We start from the raw sequence: 22,129 nt of genomic DNA on the forward strand, positions 1-22,129 counted from the left end.
GAGAGGGGCGCTGATCACAGAGCACAGCTGCCCTGCCATATGCAGCGGATTAATTACTCTATCATTTGTTCCCATGGCAGGTCAAAGAGATCATTACCAGCTCAGGAACACGAGTGCTAATAATAGCATTGCTCCCAGCCATATTCCAGCATTCAGCTTGTTCCGACTGCTCGGCTCAATAGCAGCTTACACTAATTACCACCAACTTTTAACACTGTGTTTTGAGAAGTTCACACTCAACGGCACAAATTCTAATTCACAGCAGGATTAACTCTTCATGCTTTAAACTTAATTACGTGCAGTCAGGTGGCTCTTGATCTTCCTTCCTCCTTAGCTAAACCCAATACACACATTTAATGATTCCTGTGTACATTCACTGATGGAGCTAATAAGGACTCCTGGGGGGCCAAGCACAACTTTTCCAGTGTTGTCTAAACTGAAAACAAAATGTTCCAGAAGCCACGCTGCGCACTCAGGCTCCGTGAGACAACTCGCTCCTGTGAGTCTGCAAAACCCGACCATGTTTGCTGGGACCAGGGCTGTGTGAGGCAGGAGATGCCCAGGATCACCGTGCCCAGGTGGAGCATGCCTCTGTCTGAGGCAGGAGATGCCCAGGGTCACCATGTCCAGGTGGAACCAGGGCTGTGTGAGGCAGGAGATGCCGTGTCCAGGTGGAACATGCCTCTGTGTGAGGCAGGAGATGCCCAGGGTCACAATGCCCAGGTGGAACCAGGGCTGTGTGAGGCAGGAGATGCCCAGGATCACCATGTCCAGGTGGAACCAGGGCTGTGTGAGGCAGGAGATGCCCTGGGTCACCATGCCCAGGTGGAACCAGGGCTGTGTGAGGCAGGAGATGCCCAGGATCACCGTGCCCATGTCCATCTAGGACCAGGGCTGTGTGAGGCAGGAGATGCCCCGGGTCACCATGTCCAGGTGGAACCATGGCTCTGTGAGGCAGGAGATGCCCAGGGTCACCGTGCCCAGGTGGACCATGCCTCTGTGTGAGGCAGGAGACCCCCAGGATCACCGTGCCCATGCCCAGGTGGACCCCCAGGCATCACAGCCTGGGCAGAGGAGCCGCCCCACAGGGCAGAGCCCGGTGCCCGGTGCCGCACAGGGGAACCTGTCCGAAACCCACCGGGGGCTCCTCCCAGAGCTCCAGCGAGGCAGGGAGGCCACGGGAAGCCGAAGTGAAGCCGCATTAGGAAAAGCCCAGGAGGAGTGTGAGGGTGACAGTCGGGCAGATGGGGTCATGTGGAGCTGAGGGCTCCTGATCCCTGGCACTGCCGTCTATCCCCAGATGCTGCTGCTGCTGCTGGACCTACATCAGCTCCTCTGTGACGTGACAGTGTCCCTGCACAGCAGCTGCACCCCGCAGGTCAGAGACTGTCACAGAACTGGGGCAGCCCTGGCAGCTGGGCGCTGCTCGGGGCTCCTGCACATGCTGTGCCATCCTCGTTAGCAGCAGGGCAGAGCGATCACACACAGCCCTGCTGGCAGCTCACAGCTCCTCTTACTGCCCAGCAGCCCCTCCAGCCTGGCCAGAGAGTCCTGCCAGGAGAGTGCACAGCAAAGCCACACCATCACTCACCCCCAAAACCAGAAACAACCTCAAACCCCGCACCCAGCTGATGCCAAAAGCACCCAGGTAAGCAGACAAGGGAATAAACTCCTATGAAAAGCCACAAATACAACTTTGAAACACCCCAAATAAGCCAACAAAGCCCTGTCTTTGCTCAAACTCGTGCAATTACCCCCAAAGAAAAAGGAAGGGGAGGAGACAATCTCAACAAACAGGTGGGGACAGCACTGGGGGCCATCCCATCCTCTCACCTGCCCGTGACACTGCCTCAAATCCCTTCCCCGTCTCCTCATCTGCTTTCCTTACAGCTGGGTCACATCTTTTGTCACACATCTTACTGTGAACAGCAGTGAGAAATATCAAATTCAACAAATTCCTGATAAACTGTAGAATCAATTGAATGAAATCAAAACCTTTCCCTCTCTCAGCCTCTGTTTTCACACTTGACATCTTGAGCATTTTCCAGTTAGATTTAATGAACAGAAAGTGTTCTCTTTTTTATTCCCTAAAGGCAAATACTATTGTCTACCTCCTGGGGAAAAAATTGTTCAAAATCTACTTCCTTTTGATCAAGAAACAGAGTGTAAAAGACTAAATGTTTCTTAAATTAGCCTACTAGTATCCAGAAATATCAAAAAGCCATTCTAATGGATCTATATGTCTCCTCATACAAAGGAGAATATGCACATTGCTGCCAGAGGAGGGGCAAGTGCTGTGCTCATGGTAAGGATGGAGCTGCAGTGTCTGACAGGCACACAGATACCCCTTCCTGGAAAAGCTGTGAGAGCACAACCTGCCTGTGCCTTCCAGCCTGGAAACCAGCGTCCTACACAGCCTCACCCCAGCACAAATCATACTCACGGGCCATAGGGGAAAAACATGGGGAAAAAGTTCTGAGTTTCCAAAATCCCTCCTTTTCTTGCCTTTTCCTCCTCTTTGTGTGGCGGTTCTCCAGGAGGTATTTAAGCTGCTAGCCCTTGAGCTGTGCTAGCCCCAGGAGCTCCCCACCCTTCTGGGACATGGCCCCACAGCTGCCCCAAGATCTCCCCACCTTTCTGGGACATGGCCCCACATCTGCCCAGCACAGCCTGGTCCCCCACACCCGAGACCCAAATCCCACCCAGCCAAGCACCTCTCCAGCCTTCTCCTGCAAACAGTGCAGCCTCTCAGCTGCCTGTCTGCAGCTCCTACCAAGCATCTCCAAGGGAAACAGAACCAAGTGCTGACACTGAATCATCCCCAGACAGGAACCTCTCCACAGAAGGCCCTTCCCAGCTGCTTCAGGCAAACCAAGGTTGACTTTGCATACACGTAGGCATTTGTTTTTCCTTTAAACACTGCCGTGTTAACTCTGGCTGACTCCTCTGGCTCCGGCAGGAGTTGGGGAGTCCAGAGGCAGCTGCTGCTGCATCCCCAGCGCAAGAGGAGATGCTGGTCCAGCTGATGCCTGTTGTTTTTTAAAATAAATATGTAATTTACAATATTGAACAAAATATGAAATAAATACCACTTGTCACCATCCAATGCTACAACTTCCCTTAAGCCTGTAATTACTTTGAAAGCCTTTCACTACTCAGATCTCCCACAGATTTTCCCTCAGTAATTCAGGCTGAAGCTGATGAGTGTCAGCTGAAAGACAGCAGTTGATTTCAGCCTGTTTGTCCTTCAGACTGATCTATCCCACAGCCAAGGAGAAGGGACCAATTGGGCGTTATTTGTGTTCATTGAGGGCTCCAAGAGCTGGAGCCGGGCTGGCGCGGCCGTGGAGGTGACAGTGCCCAGGTCCCCCTGGTGATGGCTCTCACAGGGATGCCAGGTGCCAGCACAGAGAGGGATGGACAGGATGGGGCATCTCCCAGGGAGAGCTGGGGCTGGCCTGAGCCAGGACCTGCTGAGCCCCAGCCCGCCCAGCCCGCTGTCCCCGAGGGTCCCCAGGAGTCCCCAGCCAGCCACACCTCACTCCCGGCCACTGCTCACCCTACACTGCCCGAGGTGACAAAGCCCAGGCTGAAACAGAGATTTTTGGAGTTCACTTGAGTTAACAAAATAAATTAAGCATTTAAATTTTATCTTGTAGAATTATGTGTTGAACTTTAACCTTTTACTTAAGAAACTTCCGCCAAGGTACAAAGGGCGTAGGAAAATGCAAATTTCTGAAGCTTCTTGCATAAAGAACAATACCAGAGGAGACCAAGGATGCAAAGAACCCAGATAAAGGGGCTCCTCTGCCCCCAAGCCCATCAAGACCGACAGACGCACTCAGGTAAGCACCAAAGGACACTTGCAAAGGAGAAAAGTTCAAACGTTCAACCATGAGGAAGACCAAGACCTGGTGCCATCCCATGGGGCACAGCCACGCCACAAGTGCCATCAGCCGCAGAGCCACAGACAGGCACCAGTTTGCATCTTCAAACATAAGGTGTTTTTCCATGTCTTTTGGGCAAGAAGCACTCAAAATGCATTAATGCCTCGCTCTGTTAACAAAGAAACTATGGCAACACACACAGAGCTGCCAAGAGAATTACTGAAAGAAGGTTTAATAGTTAATAAGCAGCCAGATGATGTCAGATTCATCTATTAAGACCAGTTTATATCTGCCTATTAGAACTTAATGTCCCAGAAAGTTGGGTTGGCCAGGATTAAATAGTCTTCCTTTTAGCCCAATTATCAGCAATAAAACCAATTTTCTAAAGAATAGGGTAGAGTTATCCAAAGTGTGGCCAGACCAAGCCTGTATTTTGTAGCATGCTTATAATGTTCCTTTTGTTAAGGAGCAATTTGCTAGATGTCAGAGATGTGAATCAAAATTTAATGCGTATGCCTGTGTGTGCTATGGAAATGGCAATTGCAGCAGTTGCTCGCAGCACACCCCGACTGCCAGGCAGCACAGGAAACCAAAAGCTTTTATTCCCACTTATGCCAGTGCATTTCTGAGTGTGCTGGAATTGTTCTTCTTTCTAATTGAGGCGATCAAGAATTCTCAAGAAATAATTTTCAGCAAAAATTAGTTTCTAAAATGGAATAATGAATATTTTATGGAAAAGCATTAAGTTGCAGACACACCTACCGAGGGTTTTGTTTACCTAGCTGGGCATATCCACCATGAGGAGGCCCTGAGGCCCCCACAGCTGCTCATGTGCTGCTGGCCCTGGAGCCTGCCCCATGGAGCTGGCTGTCCATGCCATCAGGAACCTTCCACAGCCTCCAAGCACTGCGTCCTCCCTGGTTATTAAAGCAGCTGGTGCTTGCTTTGCTGCTGATGGAGACGCAGCAGAAGGTGCCTCCCTGCCTCTGGCACCACGGCGTGGTCCCAGACCAAAGGCCAACCTTCCCATCGAGGCCGCTGAGGCCACCTCCAGTCCCTCCCGGCGCTTTATTATGGATCACACCCCCAGCTCCAGGCACCGCTTCCATCCTTGCAGGGTTTGCTGCAAATCCCTCATCCCTGCCAGCTGCAGGAGCATCCGTGCCCTCAGACTGCCTGACAACCTGTCTGTCTCTGCCACGCTCTATTCTTAGCAGCTCTCAGGTCACCAATCCCTGAAACCATCTCATCTCTGACCTACCACATCTTCTGCAACTTTCCTCCACTGCAGTCTCCAGCGCTGCTTCCCCTGAAATCAATCCGAAACTCTCAAAGCTTTCAGAGGCAAAGACAGGAGATTATTTCTGGACAGTTCCCCGCTCTCTCCTGATTATGTCTGACTCCTTCCGCTCCCCTCACGCTCAATGCAAAATTAAAATCTCTGGCAAAAAACTCCTCCTGCACTTCCTAAAGCTTTTTGTACACCCGTCTCTAAGCGTGGCATCCAGCACTGGAACCTCAGCTGGCCCCAGAGGAGCTCCAGGGGACACGGTGGGAGCGGGGTGGATCCCCCACACCCCTCGGGACCAGCCCCCAGCTCGGGGATGGAAAAGAGGCGCTCTGGGCAGAGCGGCTGCTCAGGGAGGGACAGGAGCTCACCTGAGCCACCACAGAGCCTGGCCTGGCACACCTGGGCAGCCCTGCTGGCTGGGAACACAGGGTGTGAGACTCAGCAGAATTTCTCCTGGCACACCTGGGCAGCCCTGCTGGCTGGGAACACAGGGTGTGAGACTCAGTGGAATTTCTCCTGGCATACCTGGGCAGCCCTGCTGGCTGGGAACACAGGGTGTGGGACTCAGTGGAATTTCTCCCGTGCACGCAGCCCCTCGGAAAGGAAAACACTGAACAGCTTTAAAAGGCTCAGCTCCTCATGTGAACATCACGGCGGAGATACGGAAACGTTCTCTTCTCTGTGAAGTGAACAGCTGAGTAATGGTACCAGATGGACCATATTTGGATCTCTCGCTCATAAATACAACATTCGGCATTTGGAATTTAACGAGAGGAGCAGCTGTCCATTGTCCCACTTGGAGGGGTTTTGTTCATCAAATAAGCAGGAGCCTGGTGTCTGTGGAAGGAAAATCACAGAATCCCAGGGTCACCGGGGCTGGAAAATCCCTCCCAGCCCAGGGAGTCCCAGCTGGACCCCATCCCCACCCTGTCCCCAGCTCTGAGTGCCACCTCCAGGAGTTCCTGGGACACCTCCAGGGATGGGATCCAACCCTCCCTGGGCAGTGCCAATCCCTGAGCCCCTTTCCATGGGGAAATTCCTGCTGTGCCCACCCTGAGCCTGCCCTGCCCAGCCTGGGGCTGTCCCTCTGCTCCTGTCACAGACTGCCAGCCAGTGCAAGCACGGAAAATGTGCCAGTGAACCCCTGAGTCTCGATTACCAAGGAATCAGGATAATGATTATTGGAGTTTCAAAACCAGACAAGGCTCCTGCTCAGCCAAGAGTCCTGTCATTTTGTCCCAAGAGCAGTGCCCCTGGAAGGGGTACAGATATCCCCCTAATCCTGCACAAAGGAAGGCTTGGAATTTAAGGAAGGTTGCTTTTCCCATCTGTATTTTATTACACAAACCCCACAACAGCTACAAAAATGAGCAATAATTAAACTGCAACCTAATCTATTGTCTTCCTTTATGATAAATTATGAATTACTGTATTATGGACACTCCTTAAATCCAGAAGGCTGCTAAATAAAATGCATCAACATCCAGAACTCCCTGACCTAGTGCCCACATAATGCAATGCCAGCCTTCCCCAAGCCCAGGCTGTGCCAGGAGGGTTTGGTCCTGCTGGAGGAGGCGTGGAGGGAGCAGAAATCTAAACTGGGGCTGAGATGACTCAGTTGAGACCGTTGGAATGAGGCAGACGATAAAAATACCCCAAAGACGTAAGGCAGATCTCCGAGGCACTCCTTGGGTTCCAAGGCTGTGTCCCCTCACTCCTGGCACAGCCAGCGCTGCAGGGACATGGGGACAAGGCTGGGACGGGCCCTGGGGTGCCCAGCGGGGTCAAACCTCAAAGTTCCCAGCAGGGCTCGGCAGCTCCAGCACGGCGCTGGTGGCACTGTTCTGGTGGCACGGCCTTGGTGGCACTGCTCTGGTGACACTGCTCTGGTGGCACTGCTCTGGTGGCACTGCCCGGCTGGCACGGCTCTGGTGGCACAGCTCCTGGCAGGACTGGCTGCAAGGTGCTGGAACAGCTCTGAATGCCTGGGAAGAACCCCAAAGCCAGTGTGTGGGGTGCTGGCCCCCCAAAAGCATTGATGGGCACCCTAAAAGCACTGATGGGCCTTCATAAACACTGATGGGCCCCCCAAAAACACTGATGGGCCCCCATAAACACTGATGGGCACCCCAAAAATGTTAATGGTACCCCGAAAGCACTGATGGGACCCTAAAAGCACTGATGGGCACCCTAAAAGCACTGATGGGCCCCCATAAACACTGATGGGCCCCCAAAAAACACTGATGGGACCCCAGAAACTCTGATGGGCCCTCATAAACACTGATGGGACCCCAAAAGCACTGAAGGGCCCCCAGCCCCACACCAGGGCAGGGAGGAGCTGCGAGGGCCAGCCACAGGGCTGCCCCACAGCACACAGAGATACTGCCAGGGCTCTTCCCTTTCCAGATTAAACCCCTCCAAGCATGCACATTCATTTCTGTCAGGCCTCAGCTCTGGAGCACAATAAGCCATCTTTATCTCATTATTTTAAGAAGTAAATTTTCCATAGGAAAGTGGAGCTTTGCCTCTTTCAGAAGTAAGGATTTTCTCTCCACAATTGCCATTAAGTAATGGACACTCATTTAATTAAAGGCTCTCTTTAATTTGACAAGAATCTCTAGAAATAATTTCTCCCTAGGATTACCCCTTTGAGAGGTTTTCTGACAAGATGTAATTGAGAGACTGACCTTCACTGGGAGCGGGGGGAGCTCACAGAGCCCGTTCAGGAGCTTAAGGATAAGGGTTGGGGGATCTGAAACACAGCCAGCGGTCTCTTACATCCTCCTGGATAACCCTAGAGTCCCAAAGTATTTTTTTCAGAAAGAATTTCAAACCCTTGCCTTAATCCAGCCTCGTCCCTGTCAATGGCCCCGTGGAGTGAAGGGAAATGGGAACTGTTTCCAGAGATCATTTGAAATTCCTGGTTTTAATTAATAACGTCAAACATGTGCTGCACATTTCAATGGGGTTTGAGAGACATGCTCATGGTGAATGATTCCTTGTTAACTAATTATGGAATGCAAAGTCATTGCCAATTTACCATTGCCAGACAATGCTACAGCTGCTTTCACACGACACAATAGGCTCAGGCTTTAAGACACATTCTTCAAAGGCAGTAAGTGATGAGCAGGAAAATCGGGCCCTTTTCATGACAGCAACTGAGGATCCCCACTGTTTTGAACAGAGAACTTACTCTGAGACTGAAATATTGTGTTCCTGCTATGATACCTGAAGCTGCTGCCTCAAAATCACTGCAGACACAGACGTGGTTTTCTCTCTTTTCTGATATTTCTGTTTCCTTGCTCAATTCCCCACAGCTCAGGGAGCCACTCGGGGTGACACCCCTGCTCAGGCTCTGCCTCCTCCTGGCACACAGCACACGGAGCCCAGCGCAGGTGCTGGCTGCACTGACAGCAGCTCCAGGGCCAGCTGCAGGCTGCCAGGGTGTCTTTAATAACCACATCTCACCTCAGCAGAACATCTTTGTTTACGCCTAACACGCCACCTGACATTCAGCAGCACACGAGGAACGAGTGTAATTAAATCTCTGCTGTAATTGTCAAAACAAACAAGCAATGTTGATTTTGTTCGTTTGCCAATGCAGATTTGCAGTGGAAGCGGGAGGAGGCAGGTGCTGGGGGTGATGTGGTGGACAGAAGGAGGCACAGGGTGGTGGGGCTGGTGACCAGTGATGACGCCGGGCACTGGGAGCAGCTGCCCCTGGCACATCCCGAGCTCCGTGGGACATGGAAGGGCCATGGGGCAGAGCCAGTGGTGTCACACAGAAGTGGTAATGAGACCAGCCCAACAAGCACCCCGTGCCCTCACTCGAGAGCTCTCCTCTCAACTGCTTTTTAATTAACTGCCAGTAATTAGTGTCACCCAAGCAGCTCAGCAGAGTGCCTCTCCACGGCACCTGGCTGCCCTGCAAACACAGAGTGCTCTAATGAGGAGTGATCTCAGCCAGGCTGCTGGGGCTGTGTGGCACAAACCCACCTCCCTGGTGCTGACCCGCTGGCCACGCTGCACCAGGGCACCCACTGGGCTCCCAGAGGGGAGGGTTTGTGTGTGTGTCCCTCCTGGGGCACGCTGATCCTTTAACAGCACCCAGCTGGGCACACACAGAGGTCTGGGATGCAGTGGGCAGCCCGGGCACTGCCCTGGGAACGCCCCGGTGTCAGAGGCACCAACAGAGGGGGACGAGTGTGAAATCACTGAAGCTATCAGTCTAAAGGAAGCAGGAGCTCCACCAGCAGAATCAGGGACCCTTTTCCCTTTCCCTCCTGCCCCAGCTCGTGTCCCAGCAGCCTGGCTGCAGGGGTGCCACCAGGACACCCCACATGCCCTGGGGCCAGCTGTGGGCAGCACCAGCCCAGCAGCAGGGCACAGCACAGCCTGGGCTCCCAGCCAGAGGAATGGGTCCCTTCACCCAGCAGTCACACCCCGACACCCACGTGCCTGATGAGAGGACTCTGTGACCCAAAGGGACACTCGGGATCAGGACAAACCAACAGGCCCAAGCAGGAGCGTCGCTGCTGGGCCGTGCTGGGAGCAGCTGGCAAACCCCTGTGCTCAGAGCCAGCAGAACAGCCAGGAGCTCAGTGCAGGCAGAGCTGCACCCCATCCTGATGGAGCAGACACCCCCTGGCAGCACCTGCAGAAGGGGCTGAGGAATGTAGGGCACGGATCTGACAGCACTGCACAGCTCTGCTCGAGCCCAGCACCACAAACACCGTGCACAGACCTACTTTGCAGCAAACCTGGAGCTGCATTTGCATCGTGCTGAGACACAAAGCACTCGCAAGCACTGGGGCTGCACTGAAAGGTTTAAAAACATCCTGGGCAGAAGAGCTCCCACTTGGGTCACGCACAGGAAACCTGATCTTGGTCTGTCAGAGGAGCCTCAGCCACACTCCTCACAGCAGATCCTGCTGAGAACACCAGCGTGAGACAGGCTGGGGCACCTGAGGGCCAGAAAGGGAACCTGTCCAGACAGGTACATCCACAGCACGTCCCCATCCTAAAGAAAAGAATTCCTTCTTCTGCAAATACGTCTGCAGTTGTGGCACCGCAGCAGGTCCTGTGTTCAGTGATTACTCCTGACTGCAGGCACGGATGTGACCTGTCCCACGCACGAGTGGCTGTGGCTGTGGCTGTGGCAGAGAAGCTCTCTGGTCAGACACCCCAGCTCGGACAGAATCCTGCCTGTGCCCAGCTTTGGCCAAGGCTGAGGAGACTGGCACTATCTGTGTGCTATGAAAGCCGAGGGTGGGTCCCCAAAACCTGCCTGGGGCTGTCAGCTGCCCCGGCACACAGCCCTGCTCCTGCCGGCTGTGCAGGGCCACGGCCCAGGGCCACTGTGATCTCAGCAGCGCCTCGCTCGCCTCTTGCTCCTGTACAAACCCTTCAAGGCTGTGCCCTGCTCCAAACTGAGCCAGGCTGTGACACTGCGTGCCCCAGGAGCTGCCAGGCTGTGACAGTGAGTGCCCCAGCACTGCAGGAGAGCAGGGATGTGTGCTGGGGCTCCAGGAGCTGCCAGGCTGTGACAGGGAGTGCCCCAGCACTGCAGGCTCCAGGCTCCGGGGCTCCAGGACTGCCAGGCTGTGCTGGCACTCACGGGGCAATGGGGACAATGACACTTGGGCACACAGGGACAGCAGCAGCTGCTCCTGCCCAGCTGGCTCCGCTGGCAGGTGCTCCAGGAGCACACCTGGAGATGGGGCTCAGGGATGTCACCTGGAGCAGGTGGGGCACGCACAGGTGAGGAGGGCTCAGGGATGTCACCTGGAGCAGGCGGGGCACGGACAGGTGAGGAGGGCTCAGGGATGTCACCTGGAGCAGGTGGGGCACGGACAGGTGAGGAGGGCTCAGGGATGTCACCTGGAGCAGGTGGGGCACGGACAGGTGAGGAGGGCTCAGGGATGTCACCTGGAGCAGGTGGGGCACGGACAGGTGAGGAGGGCTCAGGGATGTCACCTGGAGCAGGTGGGGCACGCACAGGTGAGGAGGCTCAGGGATGTCACCTGGAGCAGGTGGGGCACAGACAGGTGAGGAGGGCTGCGGTCTGCTCGGGGAAGGCAGAGCAGAACGAGGGGGTGGCTGTGCACAGAGGGGCAGAGCTGTGCTGGGGGACGGCCCAGGGTGGCACAGGGGACCCTGGCCCCAAGCAGCCCATCCTGTTGCTATGGCAATACAGAGAATAACGAGCAGCACGAGCCATCCTAGACATGCACCAGCTGCTGATGTGAAATCCAATGCACTTTCTCATGTGCAACCTTATCCCGCCCTCCTGCAACCCACAGCTGTGTCCTGCAGGGAAGGAGCTGCTGGAGAAGGGAAAGCAGCAGGGCTTTGTGCTGAGAGCTCAGGAAACGGCTCACAAGGACAGAGCAGACAGACCACGGATAACTTCAGTACCACAGCACTTGGGGAGGCCCTGACACTGTGCTTGGAAGGCTTAAAACATTAATTAATAGAAAAAAAACATCAATAGAGCCATATTCAATCCAATCACCACAGGTAACTGAAGCCCTCAGACCTGGCAGGTTTTTTCTGTGCACCCAAGGAGAGCCACAAAAGCTGCTCAGGGCAGAGAGGAGAAGGAGCCACCCACATCCCCTTTAACTCTGTGTTCCAGGCAGCAACAAACAGCGAGGCATTGTGACCAAACTGCAACAAGCAGCATGTGATGGATCACACACAGGCGTTTCCAAGTGAGAACTTAAAACCATTGATAACAAGACAGAATTCAGCAATCCCTTTTTTTTTAAATCACACAACAGGGTTTTAGAGGTCTGAGACAAACACAGGTCTGTTGGGGAACAACCTGCCTCATTCTCTTTGATATCACCTATTCCATCTTTTATTTTATGTCTCCCGATCACCACTGCTTTTCCCAAATCTGTCCAGAAGCATTGCAGTTTACTACAATATGTACCAGTCCTAGGACAACAACTCTTTGTCACACAGAGAGCCCAAGAATATTTTCTACAATCAGCTGCTTCTGGTTTTCCATCAAAAGAGGCTTTTACTACTCGCCACATCAGCAAATTCATTGTGGGTCATGAAAGACAGCCTTGTTCCTCCTGCTGTGTCACTGGGGCTGCTGACAGCTACCAGAACACTGGGAAAATACACCAAAAAGTCAAACTGTGCACCAGCTGTGTTGCATTTGAGCCACAAGAGATGCAACAGCAGAGACATTTCATTTCAAAATGCCATTTCCTTGTTTTCTGCACTCCAGCACTGCTGCACACACTGCACTGAAGGATGGTCTCTGCTGCAGCATTTCACACCACTGGAGCAACAAAGAGAAAATCAAAAAGAATAGAAAGAAGTCTCCTGGAAAAGAGCTGAACTGGCAGCTATGCTCATTTCTTGGCAACTGGCTGGATCAGCACCATGAAAATACAGTGATGTCTGCTTTGGGGTTGTGGTTTTTAACATGGGCATGTTGGTGAATGCACACCCTCCTCCACGGCATGGAAAGGGGCTCAGGGATTGGAACTGCCCAGGGAGGGTTGGATGCCCATCCCTGGAGTGTCCCAGGGACCCCTGGAGGTGGCACTGAGTGCTCTGGGCTGGGGACAAGGTGGGGATGGGGCCCAGCTGGGACTCCCTGGGCTGGGAGGGATTTTCCAGCCCCAGGGATTCAGGGATTCTGTGTGAAGCACCTGTTCCCAAGGCAGGATCCTCTCTGTGCCCACCCTGGGTGTGAGCAGCGGGCACTGTGTGTGTGTATGCTGCACTTGGACTTAATTCAGACATTCCCAGCTGAGACCGTTTTCCTCACGACAGCCTTGTCAACACAGCGATGATGCCTTGAAAACAAACTCTGGATTTCCCTCTCGAGCAGCCACCGGAGGCTGTGCAGGCTCCAGGGTGCTATTTCAGGCACACGGTCCTATCTTTGTCCCAGAGGCTGGTGAGCAGCAGACGTGCTCCCAAAATCCCTCTGGCTGGGATGGGTGATGCTGCTCGGCAGAGCTGCTGCCGCAGCAGCTGAGGGGCTGTGGAAATGCTGCTCCTGCCCTGGCCCTCCCTCCTGCCAGAAACCGAGCTGGGAGGGCAGCACGGGGGCAGCGGCTCACCAGGGGCTCAGGAGGGACCCAAGCACCACCAGCAGCTCCAGGAGCCACGGGCCCAAGGCTGGTGAGCACCAGCAGGGCTTTGGTGTCCCTGGAACCACCGGTGTTCCCACATGCAGGTCTGTCCTCTGCCCCTCCTTGAGCTGGGCAGGCATTCCCCACAGTTCTGGCGATGGAAAAGGCTCTTTTGGCAAAAGGAAAAATTAGGAGTGTGAATGAGAGGGTATCACTGACACGTGCTGGCAATGACAGTAAATCTGGGAAGGAAAAAAGAACCACAAGAGAGTGTGAATACCTGAAGATATTTTGCTCGAGCCCAGGTGGGAGCAGTGATCCCCTTTGGTGCTCCCTGCAGTCGCCAAGAAGCCTGTTCTTTCTCCTGGAGGTGTCAGAACAGATTCACCTCACGGGCAGACCTCACCCGAGCTCACAGGAGCTGCCCCTGCAGGACGGTGGCCACAACCAGCCAGGATTCATTTCTGCTCCACAAGAAGAGAGCAGACCCAGATTCACAGCAGATGTCAAACAGAATAATTCACAGAATTATTCTCTGGGGAAAGCAGACATCCCACTTGTGTGATAAGAAGTTCCCTGGAGCACAGCGATGTGCAGCTCGCCCCGGAGAGGAAGAACATCCCTGGCAGAGGATGCCCAAGGGAGAGGGCAGCCAGCCCGGGGAGCAGCACGGGAGCAGGGTGGGGGCTGCAGGGGCAGGCTGGTGCTGGGGAGAGCCCCTGCTCACACCCACAGCGCAGGGGCTGTGCTGGCTCCACACCCCAGGGACAGGCTGGCCCTGGAGAGAGCCCCCCACTCACACCCACAGTGCCAGGGCTGTGCTGGCTCCGCACCCCCAGCTCCCACCCCAGGGACAGGCTGGCCCTGGGGAGAGCCCCCCACTCACACCCACAGCACCGGGGCTGTGCTGGCTCTGCACCCCAGGGACAGGCTGGCCCTGGGCAGAGCCCCCGCTCACACCCACAGCGCCGGGGCTGTGCTGGCTCCGCACCCCCAGCTCCCACCCCAGGGCCCCCCTGTGCCCCTGCCCTGGCACACCCGCAGGGCACAGCCCAGGGAACAGCCCCGGGCAGCCCCGAAAAGAGAGCAGGAGCAGAGCTGGCAGAGGAGAAACCCCAGCTAGCACAGAGCAGGAGGAGCAGGGCGGCCTCTGGAGAGAGCAGCGGGGGAGGCAGGGGCACCTTTGGAGATGCCAAGCTAAGAGCACGGAAAAATCCAAACAAGGCCAGAAGCACCATCTGAAACCATTTTCCAAGTAGTGCCGAGGGGCAACACAGACTGAACTGTTTGTTGATGTTACTCAGCCTTTTGATAAACAGAGGCAATTTGTTCTCGTTAAAAGAAACCCACTATTTTTTAAATAAGTTCACAGATTGATCTTTACATCAGAAAGCCATGCAGAGAAGCACACAACAGGCTGAAGCTATTCATTAATCAGTCCCCAAGTTTGCCTGGCTGCAGCTGTGCTTGTTTTGACACCTGCCTGCGATGCTCCTGCTGTGGCATTTACCGTGGAATGAACCCAGCCGAGCGGAGCAGCAGCTGCTGCCAGCAGCCCTGGCCCTGCACTCGCCCCGCGGGCACCAGAGGGGCACAGAGCCCCTGGGAAGGGGCACAGAGCCCCTGGGAGGGGGCACAGAGCCCCTGGGAAGGGGCACAGAGCTGTCCCTGCTGCTCAGGCACTGCCCAGGGACCATGGCAGCAGGAGTTGCCCACCCAGAGCCCACCCAGAGCTCACCCAGAGCCCACCCAGAGCCCTCCCAGAGTTCACCCAGAGCCCACCCAGAGCCCACCCAGAGCCAGTGTCCCTGCCCGTGTCCCCACCAGCGTCCCTGGCGGGGTGCCCCGGGGTGGGATGTGCAGGCAGGTGAGGGCACACACCTCAGCAGCCCCCGCAGCCACCAGAGGCTCCGCAGCCTGCCGAGGGACCCTGCCGAGGGACCCTGCCCTCCCAGAGGGGTGGGAGAAGGCAGGCTGCTGGTGCGTGCCAGGCTGCCACAACAACGGGCTCAGCGCCGTGCCCCGTCCCAGTCCAGCTCACAGGGGTGCAAAGGCAGCCCCGGGCCAGGGCACAGCACCTGGGGCTGAGCCATGCTCCACTCCAGGCATTGCCACACGAAATAAAGCAATATTTAGAAGGAAAGGCAGGCTCTCCCCAGCCCGTGTGGGCCCGTGGGCACACACCAGCCCCACACCGAGAGCCCAGGCAGCTGCTGCACCCCGCCAGCACCCAGGGTGAGATGTGAGAGCTCCAGAGTGCAGAAGGAGCAGCTTTCCTCATCTCTGGGAAGGTTTCCTGGCCAGGTGCTGCCCGCTGCCCTGGCGGCGGGCACGGCAGGAGCTGCGCTGGCGCTGCCCACGGCCAGCACTGCCAGCACGGCTCTGCAGCTGCTGCAGCTGCCCCTGCTGCTCTCCCCGCCAGCCCCTGTGTGGGACCTGCAGCAGCAGGGACTGCCAGCCCCGCTGGAAGGTCACCACGCCAGCCCCGGGGACACGGTGGGCAGATCCCCAGCCACGTGCCCCTGCATGTTATTCCCAAATCACAGGAAGCCCATTCCGAGGTAGTCATGAGGACTGTGGCCTCCACAGAATATACCAAGTATTCATCTGATTTAATATTTCACTTGAATGGTACTGCCAGTGACTTTTCCTTGCTTGCCCTTGTCCCTCCCTATGCATCAAATGTCCTTCAAATTGCTGTTGTGTTTATTTCCCGTTACTCCAGCTCCGTGCGAACAGTCTCGGCTGCCCCGAGGACTCATTTCACCCCGATCTCCTCTCCTCAGATCTCCCACAGACACATGAGCCCCTTGAGAATGGCTTTTCTTGAGACTTGAGCCAGCACTACTGCAAAGGGACCGCGGCCAGCAGGGTGGAGAGGGCCAGCACAGTCATTAAACATCATCAAAAATCCCAATACTGCCGTGAACCACACACCTCCAGGACTTGAAATTGCTGAATTCCCAGGATTTAACCTATTTCTGCATTACATGACACACTGCAAAGCTTCATGCCCAGAGAAGTTTTCCGTGCTTGGCGGGAATGAGGAGCAGTGGTTGTGCCGGGGACACAGAGCCCATGGAGGGGCAAAGCACCCCAGACCCTGGGCAGCCAGAACAAAGCCCTGCTGACAACGTTTCCCCGGGCCGTGCCGCGGGCTGGGGCGATGGGAGCAGCCCCGCGTGTGCCCGGAGCGGGGCAGGAGGCACAGCAGGGCTGCCGGAGCTGCCCGCACCAGCAGAGCTCCGGGAGCTCCGAGACCCTGAGCCCGACACCGAGCGGCTCTCGGGGAGCGCCCGGCCCGCGCCCAGCACACGCGGCCAGGCGGGGAGCGAGCGGGGAGCCCCGCACAGCACGGCACGGAACCGCACACCCAGCACGGCACCGCACACCCAGCACGGCCCCGCACAGCCCCACACCCCGCACGGCACCGCACAGCCCGCACGGCACGGCACCGCACGGCACCGCACACCTAGCACGGCACCGCACATCCCGCATGGCACCGCACATCCCACACACCCAGCACGGCACCGCACACCCAGCACGGCACGGCACAGCCCGCACCGCACCGCACATCCCGCACGGCCCCGCACATGCCGCACGGCACCGCACATCCCACACACCCAGCACGGTACCGCACACCCAGCACGGCCCCACACGGCCCCGCACATCCCGCACGGCCCCGCACACCCAGCACGGCACATCACAGCCCCACAGCCCGCACGGCACCGCACGGCCCCACAGCCTGCACACCCTGCACAGCCCCGCACGGCCCCGCACGGCCCCGCACGGCCCCAGGCCCTGCTGCCTGCTCCTGCCGCTGCCTTCAGCCCCAAGCCCCGGCTGGTGCCTCTCCCGCGCTATCCGAGCTGCCAGCGCCGGGAGCACCGCACGGCCCCGCACCTGAGCCGGGCCAGCCCCGGCACACACTTCCCACCGCCAGGCCGCTGTACCGGGACAGCTGCGCCCGTGAGCTGCAGAGCTGCAAACGGGCTTAAAACTTGATTTCGATGCAAGTAGGAGAAACACAGGCGCCTGCACCTGACCCCCTTACAAAACACCATCTGCATTCTGGCAGAGTCAAAAAAAGAACTGGGGGGAAAAGTGATTAAAACAAAATACTAATCACGATGAAAGTCTGGGCTGCCCCATTAAAACCTTGTACATCAGCAGAAAAAACGAATTCAGCATCAGGACACAGACAGGAGCCCTGGACCGCTCGCCTCGTGTCAGCGAGGGGAGGCACAGCAAAGCACAGAGCAGCAGATGGCTTCACAGAGTCTCATGTATATTTACACACAGGTTTTTTAGTAAACCACGTTGATTCAGGAGAAACCACATCCAAAATGCACTCTTGAAATTCCTCTTCAGACATAATTGCATAGAGAGATAAATCTTGCTGTGGTTTCCCCTCTCTCATGGAACACAACTGTGGGCAATGCTAATAGCACTGTGTGCCCTGTGTTTCCTCCCACACAGCCCAGGTGCCCGAGTCCAACTCTGCTAAGCAGTTTTCAGAGATCTGGGTTGAAACATTCCCACTGATTTCACAATTACAGGTTTTCCTCACTTGGTATAAAAAATAAATCTAAAATAAAAAATAATACTTTTTTTTTCCTTCTAAAAAGGAGGGAGATGTCAATAAAACTTGCTAGGTTGGTTCCCAGAACAACAGCAAAATTCCTGCCCAAATGACAAACAAGCCTCATGACTTTTGTGCCTCCTCTTGCTCTCCAGCTCCCTGCCAGGAGGGGACAGCCGGGGGGTCGGGCTCTGCTCCAGGAACAGGGACAGGAGCAGAGGGAACGGCCTCAGGCTGGGCAGGGCAGGCTCAGGGTGGGCACAGCAGGAATTTCCCCATGGAAAGGGGCTCAGGGACTGGAACTGCCCAGGGAGGGTTGGAGTGCCCATCCCTGGAGGTGTCACCTGGAGGTGGCACTCAGAGCACAGCTTGGACTCCATGATCCTGGAGGCTTTTTCCTGCCCAGAGGATTCTGTGATTCCGTGAGACACCCCAGTGCCCCGTGCCCTGCACAGAGACGTATCTCAGCCAGCAGACAGGCAGTACCCACCCTTCTGTGGAGAACAAACCCACTCCTCGCGTGAGGAGTTTATAGAACATCCTTGCAGGTATAAATACCAAACCCTGAAAAGTCCCTGCAGACAAGGGTGTGTTTTTCCTGATGGAAAACAGCCCACGGTGGCAATGCAGAACCCACAAGGCCGCTACAGTTCACTCAAGCTCACTGAGCCCACCTTACTCCAGCACACAGCTCTGAGTGTTCCACCTCGCAGCCCTTCTGTTCTTTTGCCTTGTTTTCTTCTTCCCATACTTTTCCCCTTACTTTGTTTCTCCTCCTCTGTTCATTAACTTTCTCTGTTAACGAGCAGGGTACAACGCACTCCCCAAAACCGAGCTCTCCCAAAGGCATCCCTGGGCAGTGTCCCCAGCTGGACAGGCTGGAGCTCCCTCCCTCCCAGCTGATGGGTCTGCAGCTTGCCAGCTCTTCTGCGGGACTGGAACCAGCTGGAGAGCGGCTCCCACAGCCAGAGAAACCCATCTCCCACACGCCAGGGCTCCCTGGAAGCACACACAGACACACAGGCACTGTCCTTCCACAGTCAGCCTTCCTGTTAGCTGAGCCCCAGTTGTGAACCGCCCCAAAATCTCTGGCAGGCTGCGTGTGCAAGCAGGGAGCAGCACGGCGTGCACGCTGCAGCAGGCAGGGCACCCCAAGGGCTCAGACAGGTGTGCTGTGCCCAACAGGCAGCACCGGGCACACCTGAACACACCTGAACACACCTGAACACACCTGAACCTGGCACCACAGCCACGGCGCTGTGCCAACACACAGCACCAGGCACACCTAAACACACCTGAACACTCCTGAACCTGGCACCACAGCCACGGTGCTGTGCCCAACATGCAGCACCAGGCACACCTAAACACACCTGAACACTCCTGAACACACCTGAAGCTGGCACCACGGCCACGGTGCTGTGCCCAACACGCAGCACCAGGCACACCTGAACACACCTGAACACTCCTGAACACACCTGAACACTCTGAACCTGGCACCACGGCCACGGTGCTGTGCCCAACACGCAGCACCAGGCACACCTGAACACACCTGAACACACCTGAACACCCCTGAACCTGGCACCACGGCCACAAGAAGGCTCCTGAGTGTGGGGATGGGGACACCACAGCAGCCAGGAAGGGAAGCAAGGAAGGAGCAGCAGAGCTGCCCCCTGGGCACAGCTCCCCAGAGCCCGGCTCCACACCGCCCTGGCCCTGAACCAGCACCAGCTTCCATCTCTGCCAAAGAACAAGCCCAGCCAAGCACTGACAGAAAAGATGCTGAAGAAGTGCAGAGGGCTGAGAGAAGGTCCTTAGGACACACTCTGGAGCACCAGGCTCACCCTTGGAGCCACTCAGAGCTCAACCCACACCCCAAGGCAGCTGCAGCCGTGCCCTCCCAGACAGAGGGGTGTGCCACAGGAGCTCCTGCACTGCTCCACACGAGATCCAGCAGCAGCTGGGGCTGCACAGGCGCAGGCCGAGGAGAAATGGCAGTTCTTAGCACAGGTAAACAGTGGAGAAGCCTCTGGAGCCAGGAGTTTCACCCCGAGAGAGCCAACACGTCCTGCTCAGCCCAGGATATCCCCCCTGTGCTGCCTCAGCTGTGACAGGAACCAGTGATCAGCAGTCCCAAAACCAGTCCCCAGGAAGGCAGGGACAACGACTGTAAGGTCTGCAAGGATTTGGAGTATGATTTTAGTACTGGTTGTGTTACCAGTGACTACAATAAATGTTAACATTCTATTTACATACACCCTGACGAAATGATCAGAGATTATCTGCTGGATTTCAGCAGTCAGGCTCATCCTTGTACAGCGATCCATCACAAGGAACCACGTAGGGGCAAAATTTGACATACCAAATGTATCTCTTCCTTTTTATATTTTTAATTGATTTCTCATTATATTATTGTCACTAGTAAGTCTTCCACATTATGTCACACACAAACCCAAGTATCAGCTGGTTTCTTTATCTAAGGAAGTTATTGGGATGTCTTAGGAGATCACCATAGCAACCGTGCCGTGACAGTAAATATGAGTTCACTGGAACAACGCTGTAATTGCTCTGAGCACTCTAACAAGGAATTATGGAAAAGCAGGAGATAGCAAGGAAGCGATGTGCCAATAATTGGGACACAGTGAAAGCACTGATTGAAAGCGCCTGGAAGGTGTTCCCAGGCTCCTGTCAGTAGCCACTCAGCTGCAGAGCTCACCCACCCTCCTTGGCTGCACAGGGTAGAATCAAAAGCCTCTCAGAAAAAAAATTTGTTTTCAGAATGTAACTGCAGTGAAGCCTCCGATTTAAGTGTCTTTACTCGGCTTGCTCAGTGTGAATTCTAATAAAAGCGTGTTGGAGAAATAACCAGCTCTTGTGCCAGGAAAAGTTTGCCCGATTTAACCCATCAGCTGCCAGAGCAGCACAGACAGCTGTGGTTCCCCTCAGCGAGGGATTCCAGCAGACCCCGACCCCCACATCACTGCCCTCAGACCCAGACTCGCACATCTCCCTCCCGGCTGATGCAGTGCACAGTTCAGCACCCTCACACACCGGGATTTTCGCGTGTGCTCGGTGAGTGCCACGGGGCCAACGCAGCGCTCAGGAGTGCCCCGGCACCCGGCACTCGCCTGCTGGCCCGATGCTCTCTTCCCCACCCACAGTCAAAGTTTCCTTCCTCTGCTCCTCTGAAATGTCCCCCTGCACCCGACATTTCTAACGCAGCGATGGGATTTCACGGCGTGTTCCTAAACAACCCCCCCAGCTCGTATTTTGGGAAAAACCCCAGAGCAGCTTTCTGCGCTGGCAGCAGCGCTCGGGCATGATGCCGGCGGCACTCGGCCCTTCCTCGGTCCAAGCGGGGCTGGCCGTGCACGAACCGAAACTTGGTGCTGAGCTGTCCCCTCGGCCCCCCTTCCCACCCCCGCTTTAACGGCGGCCGCCCGTGCCCCGTGCCCGTGGGGTGCCCGTGGGGTGCCCGTGGGCAGAGTCCCTGCGTCCTGCGGGGAGGCAGCGCCCGGCCGGAGCCCCGCAGCCGGGCACGGCCCCGCCGGGGGACCCCAGTGCCGGGCGGGGCAGCTCGGTGTCCCGGGCTGGGCACCCCGGGCTGGGCACCGCGTTAGCAGCGCCGCCGGGGCAGGGCAGGGCAGAGTGCCCCGGAGCTGGACATCCGGGCTGGGCAGGGCAGGGCACAGCATCCCGGGCAGGGCGGGCACCCCGGAGCATCTCGGTCCTCACTCACCGTCCTCCCGCTCGTCGAAGACGGGTCTCTTGGAGGAGGAGGCGCTCGCTCCCATCCTCTTCTTCCACTTGCTCCAGGGAAACATCGGGGCGGGCGGCTGGCATGCCCCGCGGCCTGTCCCCGCCGGCTCCCGCGGCCGGCCGCGCTCAGCCGCCCCGCGCCCCGCCGCCGCCCGCCCGCATGGCAGCGCCCGGCGCCGCCGCCTCCCGCCCGCTGCCCGCGGCGGGGCGGGGACGGAGCCCGGCGGGCCGGGGGAGGCGGGCGGGGCCCGGAGCCGGGGGCGGGCCGGGGGATGCGGGCGGCGGGGCGGAGCGGGGCCGGGCAGAGGGGCCGGGGGATGCGGGCGGAGCAGAGCGGGGCACAGGGGCCGGGGGATGCGGGCGGAGCGGGGCCGGGCAGAGGGGCCGGGGGATGCGGGCGGAGCAGAGCGGGGCACACGGGCCGGGGGATGCGGGCGGAGCGGGACCGGGGCCGGGAGCGGGGCGGGCCGGAGGCACCTCCCGGCTCCGCCCGCATCCCCCGGGCGCGGGG

At 56.8% G+C, this 22,129-nt stretch overlaps 1 protein-coding gene across 3 annotated transcripts in view; it reads right to left on the reverse strand.

Moving 5' to 3' along the window:
* STK32C (serine/threonine kinase 32C) overlaps window positions 1-21,876 on the reverse strand; it is a 65,235-nt gene extending 43,359 nt beyond the window's left edge. The window contains exon 1 of one of the 3 annotated variants that reach the window (XR_003961208.4): window positions 21,599-21,806. Coding sequence is in view for 1 of the 3 variants with exons in the window: in XM_030276915.4 (XP_030132775.4) it covers window positions 21,599-21,683 (85 nt within the window). In the remaining 2 variants the exon portion in view is untranslated. Of the gene's footprint in view, window positions 1-21,598 lie in introns of all 3 variants that reach the window. The other 2 variants (XM_030276916.4, XM_030276915.4) reach the window with 2 other exon arrangements.
* Between the last annotated feature and the right edge of the window lie 253 nt (window positions 21,877-22,129).

Source organism: Taeniopygia guttata, chromosome 6, assembly GCF_048771995.1.
Source record: "Taeniopygia guttata chromosome 6, bTaeGut7.mat, whole genome shotgun sequence".
In the NCBI taxonomy this organism is placed as follows: domain Eukaryota; kingdom Metazoa; phylum Chordata; class Aves; order Passeriformes; family Estrildidae; genus Taeniopygia; species Taeniopygia guttata.